The 9,504-nt window shown below is 63.0% G+C and overlaps 1 protein-coding gene across 1 annotated transcript; it reads left to right on the forward strand.

Annotated features, from left to right (window-relative positions):
* Nucleotides 1–32: 32 nt before the first annotated feature.
* Nucleotides 33–9,464, forward strand: CHLRE_07g329882v5 (uncharacterized protein). Its single transcript, XM_043064170.1, has 20 exons — nucleotides 33–405; nucleotides 534–607; nucleotides 792–1,546; nucleotides 1,793–2,490; nucleotides 2,673–2,750; nucleotides 2,905–3,239; nucleotides 3,478–3,647; nucleotides 3,902–3,987; nucleotides 4,199–4,352; nucleotides 4,534–4,659; nucleotides 4,960–5,086; nucleotides 5,352–5,449; nucleotides 5,621–5,743; nucleotides 5,966–6,044; nucleotides 6,222–6,401; nucleotides 6,574–6,641; nucleotides 6,814–6,909; nucleotides 7,058–7,244; nucleotides 7,406–7,805; nucleotides 7,949–9,464. Exons 1-20 carry the CDS (start codon nucleotides 290–292, stop codon nucleotides 8,061–8,063), a joined length of 4,065 nt encoding a protein of 1,354 aa, XP_042922738.1. The 5' UTR covers nucleotides 33–289; the 3' UTR covers nucleotides 8,064–9,464.
* The last annotated feature ends 40 nt before the right edge of the window (nucleotides 9,465–9,504 follow it).

Genomic DNA, 9,504 nt, shown 5'->3' on the forward strand with positions numbered 1-9,504 from the left:
ATCGACCAGTCAGTTACCAACGCAGGCCAGAACATTTTTAGCACGTTCAATAGGCAGCTCTAGGCATCTGGCCGCTCTGACGCCAACCACTTGGCCTACCACAACTCAACTTGCTGAATAACAGCAAGGGCCGGTGTGGTGCCGGCCGTAGAGTACGTCGCCAAACATGTCACAATTATAGGAGGTTCGCGCACTTCTTGGCCAGGCAGGGCAGACAGGAGCTCGAGTGGCAGGCATGGAGCGCAAAGCGGAGGCTGCCCCCAGTCTAGGGGACTCACCGGCAGTGACGATGAAGTCTATGATGGCTCAAATCCTTCGAGAGCTTGACTCGCTGCGAACACAGCAAGAAGTGCTGATGAAGGAATTGACCGAGCGGCAAAAGCAAGAGGATGACCATCGCACGTGGTGAGCAGCGCAGCCAGATAGAGGCAAATACGTCAGCAAATCTGGTATTGAAGTGCGAACCGACGCGGCTGTGCAGAATCGCACCGATTCCTGACTGTACCCCTCCGGGTGTCACACTGGTCGCGCAGGGTGAAGCAGCGCTTCGACCTTATGGAGCAGGAGGTTCGAACGGCTGTGTCATCGGCATCGACCGCGGGCGCAGGTGAGAGAAGCTTCCGCTCATGCCCACAAACCCCGCAGCCCGAAGCGCAACCTCGCTCCGCGGCGAACACCCCTTGGCGTTTCACCTGCAACAGCCGCTAAGAGTGTGCGCGGCAAGGAGTAAACACCCAAATCATCCATACTATACCATACTCACGCTTCTCACGGAACATGGGTGCCTGCAGTGGCACGCGCTGCGACGGCAGCAGTCAGCGGCGCTGGGAACGCGCCCGCCGCGAACACGCTGCTGAAGTCCCCTTCTTTCGAGTTCATTGGGACGGGGTCGCAGCCAGTACGGGCCCGTCGCATGGAAAGTGGCGGAGGCTTTGGCGGCTTACCGGCACCTGGGGGCGGGGTGGGCCTTGCACGGCTGCCCGAATCGGCTGCAGAGGGCGGGAGCCCCACAGGGGGCAGCCAGGCTGGGGAAGAGGACACCGGCCGCGTGGCTGGCATGCCTGTAGCAGGCGGCAGCGGCGACGGTGCAGGTTCTGGACAGCCAAAGCCCAGCACCAGCACCACCAGCACCAGCCCGACGCGCCGCTTCCGCCGCCCGTTGCTGTCCAGCAGCGAGGAGGACGACGACGATGACAGCATTGACGGCGGCGGCACACCCAGCCGTGCCGCACTGGCGGCGCGGGCGCGGCTGCAGCGGGCGCGCAGCAAGCGCACACAGGCGCTGCAGGCGGCAGCAGGAGCAGATCCGGAGGCCGGGGGCGGAGACATCACTGTAGGCAGTCGCATTGGCCAGCCGCGGTCTTCATCCTCGCCGTTCGCGGCCGTGCGGCCGCAGGGCGCGGTAATGGCGTTGGGCTTTGATGAGGAGACCTTCTGGGATACCGGCGCTGGCGAGGGCGAAGGTCGCGCCAGGGGTGGCGAGTCGGGCCGGCTTCGGCGGCGGGAGCTGTCGACGAGCACGTCTGGGCGCGAAAACACGCTGCAGGTGAACTTTACAGCGTGAAGTGACAAGTGTTCCCCGGTGACGGGAAAAGGGGCTTGGCGGCACGGGAATAGCAATTAATACGTGAAGTGAAAACGGGGCTGTACTACGTGGTTGCGCTGTGCACATACGCCGTATGCAGGTGCCGCTGATCGTGTCTTCCGTGAGAGGCCCGACCATACAGAAACGGGTCATGCTAGGTGTCGTCCACCTTTTGCCGACGCCTTGATATTTACCGTGCCACCACAGGAGGGCGACGCAGCGGCCTCGCTGTCGCTGCCGGATAGTGCCACGGATGTCGGCGGGCCGTCTGACATGGGCTATCACCGCGGCCGGGCCCAGCGGCAGCCTCATGCGGGTCCGGACGACATGCTGGGCGCCTCACACGGCAGCCTCCGGCACTGGCACTCGCATGGGCACAACTCCATAGCGTCCTCGATGTTCCCCACGCTTGCCACAACCAGCGCCAGCGCCGTACCCAGCTCCGCACACGAGGGGCAGCACCCGCACCACAGCCACTCGCAGCACAGCCACGGCAGCCACCAGCGCGGCTTCCACCGCAGCAGCAGCCACGGGCATGGCCACGGGCACCACAACCGCACCCACAGCCACGGGCACGGGCACGCGCATTACCCCAGCCATGCAAACACCAGCTCACGCGCCGCGGCCGGGCACGGCAGTCTGGCCGCCCTTTTCCCCAGCATGGGCGGTCACCGGCAGACGACCGGGCCCAGTGACGAGGGTTTCGGGCCGCCGCCTGTGTCGCCCTCGGGCGCGCCGGCGTCGTTGCCTCAGGTGCCGCCCTCTCCGCGAAGTGGTGGCGGCGGCGCGTCAGAGCGCGGGCGAGACGGCATGGACGTGGCACCCAGTCTGGCGCGGGAGAGCATGCGGTCGCGCGAGACCATCGTCACGGAGCGCACGGCAGAGGCGGAGGAGGCCAGCATGAAGTGCGTGGCTGAGCGCCTGGGCTGGGGCTGTGAAGAGGGTTTTTTGTCGTTAGGGAAGAGAGCCGGGGGATTGTGAAGCGTGTGCGGTGGGGCCTCAGGCTGGCCGGGCATCTGGTGGTCCAGGGGTGCTGTTGTGTGTTGTCAGCAGCGCAACATTCGTTCGTTGCACCCCCGGTACACAGGCACTTCAAGGGCATCCCGCCCCGCCTGGTGGAGATCTACCGCCAGCGCGCCCTCACCTCGCACTGGTCTCTGGCCAAGTGAGTACGGTCAACGCAAATCGAGCCAACTGGCCTCGACCGTGGCTGTGTTGGCCCTCGCGGCGCCTGCTGGGGTTTGCATCTCAGGGACAGGAACCCCGTCCGTGACACAGTTCAATGACACTTGCTCCGTGTCGTGCCCTGATGTGTGCAGCGAGGTGGGGCTGCTGTCGCGCAACGTCAGCCGCCGGGGCAGTATGGAAATGGTCCGGCCAGTGGGCCTCATACGCCAGGCGGCGCAAGCCACCGCCGCCGCGGCCGCCGCCAATGCCCATGCAACCGAAAACGGCGGTGCGCCTGACCTGCCAGGCGGCGGCCGGGGTCTGTCCCGCATTGCGCTGCTGCACGCCACTGGCAGCGGCAAGGCGACTTCGGGCGGTGGCGGCGGCAAGGACGGCGGCGGCGGCAAGGACGCGAACGGGCACGCGTATGAGGACCTGGGCGACTTTGAAATTATTGACCCCGTGGTGGACTACCCGCGCATGATCGGTAAGCATTTATGGCGTTCCAGAAGCATGGGTTGCTAGTGCTGCTGTAAAGCCACCATAGAGGCCCTGGCATGTTGTGATTTTGATGTCGCGTAGTTCGCAACGCTAGGTGTAGATGGATTGACAGAGTCAGCCTGAAGTCTTGCCCATGTGTGCGTGCGTGCGTGCGTGTGTGCGTGCGTGCGTGCGTGCGTGCATGCGTGCGTGTGTCTTACCACTGGGGCTGTGCGCTTATGCAGGCGATGACGCGGATGAGTACGACCGGCCCTTGAGTCTGAAGGAGCGGCTGAAGCTGTACACGGTGGGACTCATTCGCCCGGAGGGACGCACCAAGTGGGACCTCTTCATCCTGGCGCTCCTGGTGTGGGTGCTCTTTGCCTCGCCCGTCATCATCTGCTTCGGCCTCACGGTGCGTGTGTGAGCACGCGAGCTTGGCTGGACTGGGGCCGCCTGGGTTGGGCTGGGCTGGGCTGGATGCGGGCGTGTGTGGGCTTGCCCGGATGTATGCGCCGCCTGTAAGTTGTTGTGCGGAGTGCTCTGTGACTGTGCACCAGTCGTGAGGCCGCATGAGGGTGCGAGGCGGAGTGAATGGAGGGTTGCACTACCTCTCTCAGCCTGGCTGGCCGCTACCGGGCCACTCGTTGCGCCCTCTTCCGGGTGCAGGGCGACATCTGGCACGGCGACTGGCTGGGCATCGTGGAGCTGACAGTGGACCTGGCGTTCCTGTTTGACATCTACCTCAACTTCAGGTGTGCGATCGGGCTGTGTGGGCCGGGGTGTTTACATGAATGCGGCTGTGCCGTGGCGGTTGTAGGTACCGGTACGGTCGCAGGCGCGGCTGGCGTCGACACAGCTGCCATCACCACGCGCCGCCTGGCTAGTTCCCGCATTCAGTATGTGGCATAGCCGCGCCACTGACCCGGCGATCTGCAACCATGCCTCCTGCCTCCGGACCCCCAGGACCGCCTACTACGACAGCAAGGGGCACCTGGTGACGCAGCGCTGGCGCATCGCGCACCACTACCTGCGCACCTGGTTCGTGCTGGACGTCATCTGCGTCATCCCCTACGACCTGATCACGGCCGGCACCATGGGCTTCCTGTCCATGCTCAAGGTGGCTGTGGGGGTGGGGGGCGGGGTGGGATGTAGCGCACCGCCGTGACGCAGCTGCGGAAGGGTGTTAGCTTGCATGGGTTGAAGCTGCGGCCTTAAGTACAACCAGAAAGATTGAGAGGCGTTCACTTTATGGCTGACATGCTGCGCCTCTGACGCACGGTTATTGACTTTGCGCGCAGCTGCTGCGAGTGATGCGTGTGGGCAAGGTCATCCGTATGATCAAGATGTACCGCCTGCTGCGCGTCATACGCCTGCCGCGCATCATCGAGCGCATGGAAATGTTCATTGACCGCGGAGTGCTGCAGGTGCGGGCGCGCTGGCACCACGTGTTCAAGAGCACAAGGAAAAGCAAGCGCGAAGACTGTGTCTGCAATGCAGTTTCACAATGGCGCTTGCAGTGCGCGAAGGGTTCCGGGGATGGGGTGCTGACTAGAGCAAGCGCAACGTGATCACTTCGAGTATCCGTACTCAGTTCAATGGGTCATTCAGCACCTTCCGGGGTGTTTTGTCTACCAAGCCGTTCCAACCTTGGACCTGCGCCCCCTGGTTGGCGCAGAGCGCGTCCTTGTAACCCTGTGTGCTCCCTCCCCACGCCATGCTTGCAGGTGTTGGCGTTCATCCTGTCGGTGTGCCTGATGGCGCACCTGTCCGCCTGCGTCTTCTACTACATGGCGTACCTGGACGGGCTGGGGCCCAACACCTGGGTGGCGGCGTACGGCGTGCAGGATGCGGGTGAGTGCGGCGGTTAGGGTCGGGTTAACGCTGCAGGGGCTGTCTGGTGCAACCGGGGTTTCAGTTCCAGGCCCAGTGTCCAGCGCGAGGTAGGACTATGCACTGTGGTGTGCGACGCCGGCGGGGCAGCGGGACAGGGAGCAGGGGACAAGGTAGGCGGTGAAGGCGATAAAGGCGGCAGGTAGGCTGACGCGAATCCCATGTCACCTGCTTATCCCGCCGCTGCCCGGGTGTCACTGCTATCCATTCCGCCCGCGCTGTGCAGACCTGGCCACTAAGTACCTGACCTCGCTGTACTGGGCCTTCACCACCACTGCCACTGTGGGGTACGGAGACATCACGCCTAAGACCGACAAGGAGAAGGTGACTTGCGTCAGCGGCGTGCTGATGACTGTGGGTTCCGGTCCAGGGCGCCATCACTGAGTGTTTGGAAGCGCCAGCCACTGATCTTTTGGTGGCGACTCGCCCCTTGATACGCACTAGGCGGCTATGCGGCGCTTTAAAGGTGCTTTCTGTGCTCCGTGTGCCCGTCAGATCATCGCTATCTTCGTCATGTGCATGGGTGTGTCGGTGGTGGGTTACGTGACCTCCTCCATCTCCAACATCATGGCCATCAAAAACGCGCAGCAGACCAACATCGCGGCCAAGAAGCAGCTGGTGGGGCTGGGCCGGGACGGGACGGGATGGGATGGGATGGCGAGGTTGATGCATGGCGGTGGTGTGTGGCGCGCGACGCTGGTGCGGGGTGGTTGCAGCGGGTGCGGACTCAAACTCTGTGTTGATGGACCTTGCCACCAGGCTTGGCCGTGGCCCATGCCCATGATAGGGTCAATCAGTTTCCAATGCCGTGCTTGCCTCACCCGCCCTGCCGGTCCTCAGGTGATGGACGTGCTCAGGGGCCGCACCATCCCCGGCGAGCTTAGCCGCCGCGTTTACAACTACGTCGACTACGTGTCCAGTGAGTCCTGAGACCGTTGCGGCTGTCCCAAGGTTTCGGCATGCGCACAGACACATTCCGTACGCCACCGAACAGGACATGTCAACACACAGACCCAGTACCGCAACCCTAATTCTCCGTAGGGACCGCGTATTTAGGCTCACATGACCACATTACCCCTTGCCACCGAACCTGCAGGCAAGATGATCCGCAAGGAGGAGGCGGAGCTGCTGCAGGAGCTGCCATTCAAGCTGCGCAGCCGCATGCTGCAGGCCCTCTACGCCGACATGCTCAGCCGCATCCCCGCCGTGTCCCGCCTGCCGCCGCACGTGCTCATCGAGCTGGTGGCGCAGCTCAAGCCGCGCTACTTCGTGGAGGGTGGGTCAGCGGGGCCGGGGCCGGGGCGGTCTAGGAGAGGGGCTGGCTCCGTACTCCAGGCTCAGCCCCTGCTACAGGAGCATGAGCCCGGGGGGCCGCTATTATTACGCGCCTTCATTCGTAAGTGGCCTGGGTTAATTGTGTCGGTGCTCGCCTGCTGTTCTCTCCCCAGGCGACATCGTGGCCATGCAGGGCGATTACGTGGACGCACTATACTTCGTGTCGGAGGGGCTGCTGGAGGTACGCGGGGCCGTGGGGCGGTCAGGCTTGGCCGCGGGAGCCGTGAGGAACGCTCACACTTGCTGCAGGGCGCGAAGTGTGAGGGTCCATGACCAGCTGAAGGCCGGGAAGCCGGGAACCCGTCGTTGCCCTAACCGCTGCTGGGGTGCTGTGGCCCAATGGGACACCGCAGGTGCGCACCTACGTGTTCCCGGCCGATGTGGAACCGTGGCGCATCTTCGAGGCGGTGCACAAGGACGAGCTGCGGCACATGCCGTACACGGCCGAGGTAAGCGGCGGCCTGTCGGGCGCAGGGTTGCGGAAAGGTTGCGATGCTAAACTCTCCGGATTTCCGGCTGTACGCGTCGCTGCCGTGCGGCCATCATCTCTGTAACACTCGCGGGTCCTGACGCTGCGTGCCACTGCCACCTCCTCAGGGCCGCCTGAAGCCGCGCTGCTACTTCGGGCAGGCCGGCGTGATGCATGCCGGCGTGTGGCCGGGCACAGTGATCGCTCGCAACTGCTGTGAGCTGTACGGGCTGGAGCCGGAGGGGCTGGAGCACATGATCTCCATACAGCCCGAGCTACAGGAGATGCTGGGACTTCCTAAGGCGCCTATCCCAGGTGCGACTGCGACTTGCCCGTGGGTGCGAGTGTGCGTCGGCGTGCAACTTGCGTGCGGTTCTACATGCAGCAAGGACGCGCGTAACACGCGTCACCCTTGACATGCTGGCGCCTTCTAATCGCCCCTGTGCGCGCTGCCCTGCTGCCACCGGCCCACGCAGCCTGCGCCGCGCACGCCGCCTTCCTGTCCGGCCCGGGCGCCAACCCGCTGCTGCCGCCCACCGACCGGTCCGTGCTGCTGGCGGACTTCCCCATCATGGACGCGGCGCCGCGGCGCGGCCTGATGCAGAACATGCTCCGCAGCATGGGCCACATGATCACCGGCGGCCTGGCACGTGCCAGCGCTTCGCACTACCCGCACATGCCCGTTCCCGCGTGGGGCACGGGCGGTAGTGGGGCTGCGGGCGCCGGCTCCCTGACGCGCAGCAGCGGCTCAATCTTGGGCTGGGGGTCCGCGGTGCACGGCGGAAGCGGCGGCGGCACAGGGGACACTGGGGCAGCAGTCGGCACTGGAGGCGTCGCTGCACCTGCGGGGCCGGAGGGCGAGTCCGCTTTCAGCAGGTGCGCCAAGAGAACGGGACCGTCATGCTGCGTGTCTTTGGGGGTTTCAGGACGGACGGCCCACAGATTCACGCGCGCGTTGGTGATCTGACACAGCACCGCTGACTTTGCCTTCTGTCACGGTACCGCACTGCAACCTGCAGGTTACGCCATTTCGCAAAGCCGTCTCGGTTGAGTGTGCAGCTACCCGAACACTCACGGTTGCTGAACGGAGCAGAGCGGTCCGACAGTTTTGGCGGGGCCAACAACCGCGTTTGAGCGCCCGTTTGGACATGGTTGTTGCTATGGACCAGTACCGGGGCGCTTGTGGGCTGAGAGGGATATGACTACGGTACTGATGGGCTGTGAGCTGGGGAGCGGGGGAGATCAACTCTCGCCAGGGATGTTGCGAGCATACGATATGTGACATCCTTAACAGAAGCGACCAGCGACGTTGCAACGGGTGCACTGTCTGTTCATTCTTCCGAACTTTCCTCGTATGCGTACGTGTGCGTGAGCGGTACTCAAGGTTGATGACACTGTGATCGCTCGTCGCATGAGTCTGTGATTCTAGGGGACTTCACCTTCCCCCGGATTTCATCTGCATGGTGCATATTCCCATTTGTAGTGTCATCGCAAGGAGCAGTTTAGACCGGCCCTTGGCGCGGGCCGTGCAGAAGTTGCACCTGGTTGCAAAGGAGGCCAAGCTGTGGCTGCAGGGGCGACGCCGTGACAGTCTCCCCGACAGAACTCTGTCCAGGGACACCACATGGGTGAAGTTGCCCTTGCGTACACCCCGGGATTGTGACTAACGGGCGGAATCATCTCGTACAATGGTACGTGTCACCATTATTGAGAAGAAAACTCCTCAAGTGCCACCGTCTTCTGTTGGTTGCTTTTGTCCGGGAAGTGAATTGTCCAGGAGGGGGCCTGTGCGCGTTGGGTGGTACAGAAGGGACGAGAAGGGACGTTTGATGGGGGGGACGGATGGGTGGGATAGATTATGGGTTATAAAGCAGATCTCAAGCTCAAAGGTGGACGTAGGCTGGCATTTTCCCGTGGTGACGGAATGATGGACTCCCTTCCTGATCAGCTTCCTGAGCGGTGAAAATGTTTTAGGCAGGCCGACGAGTGCGGTAAAGTGGTCATGCCTCACGCGCGGTCGTGCGCAGTCTGGGTAAAGGGGGTAAAGGTGTTGGTGGTACGTGGGAGACAGAAGGGACGTTCCGTTTTGAAGGCGGGGGGACGGATGGATGAGATAGGTTGTGGGTTGCTGGAGCAGATCTCCAGCTTGAAGGTGGACGTACGCTGGTCCCAGACATTTTGCCGTGATAACTTAACAATTTCCTGAGCGGTGACAAGATATCTTCCCTCGCATGCGAAAAGTGGGCTGAGCGGTGATAAATGTCTGGCAGGCCGACGAGTGCTCATAACTCATGAGCGGCAGTCTGACGCCTCGTTGGTGCATTCTTCGGCGAAGGTTTGGAAATTGCCTCATCTTCCGGACATATTCGATTTGCTTGGGATCGGTGCTTCCCTGGTACCAAGCCAGCTTGTTTCAATGCACGAAACCGCTCGGAACCCTTCGGAACCAACCGGAGCTATGGTGCCTCTGGGTGCCTGGTCCGTACCAACGCTGACGGCGTGAGTGCGTGACAACGCGCCTTATCTCTGCATCATGCGAGCACCACAGATATCAGACATCATACAGGTTCGTTTG

The sequence above is a fragment of the Chlamydomonas reinhardtii genome, chromosome 7 (assembly GCF_000002595.2).
Source record: "Chlamydomonas reinhardtii strain CC-503 cw92 mt+ chromosome 7, whole genome shotgun sequence".
Classification (NCBI taxonomy): Eukaryota; Viridiplantae; Chlorophyta; class Chlorophyceae; order Chlamydomonadales; family Chlamydomonadaceae; genus Chlamydomonas; species Chlamydomonas reinhardtii.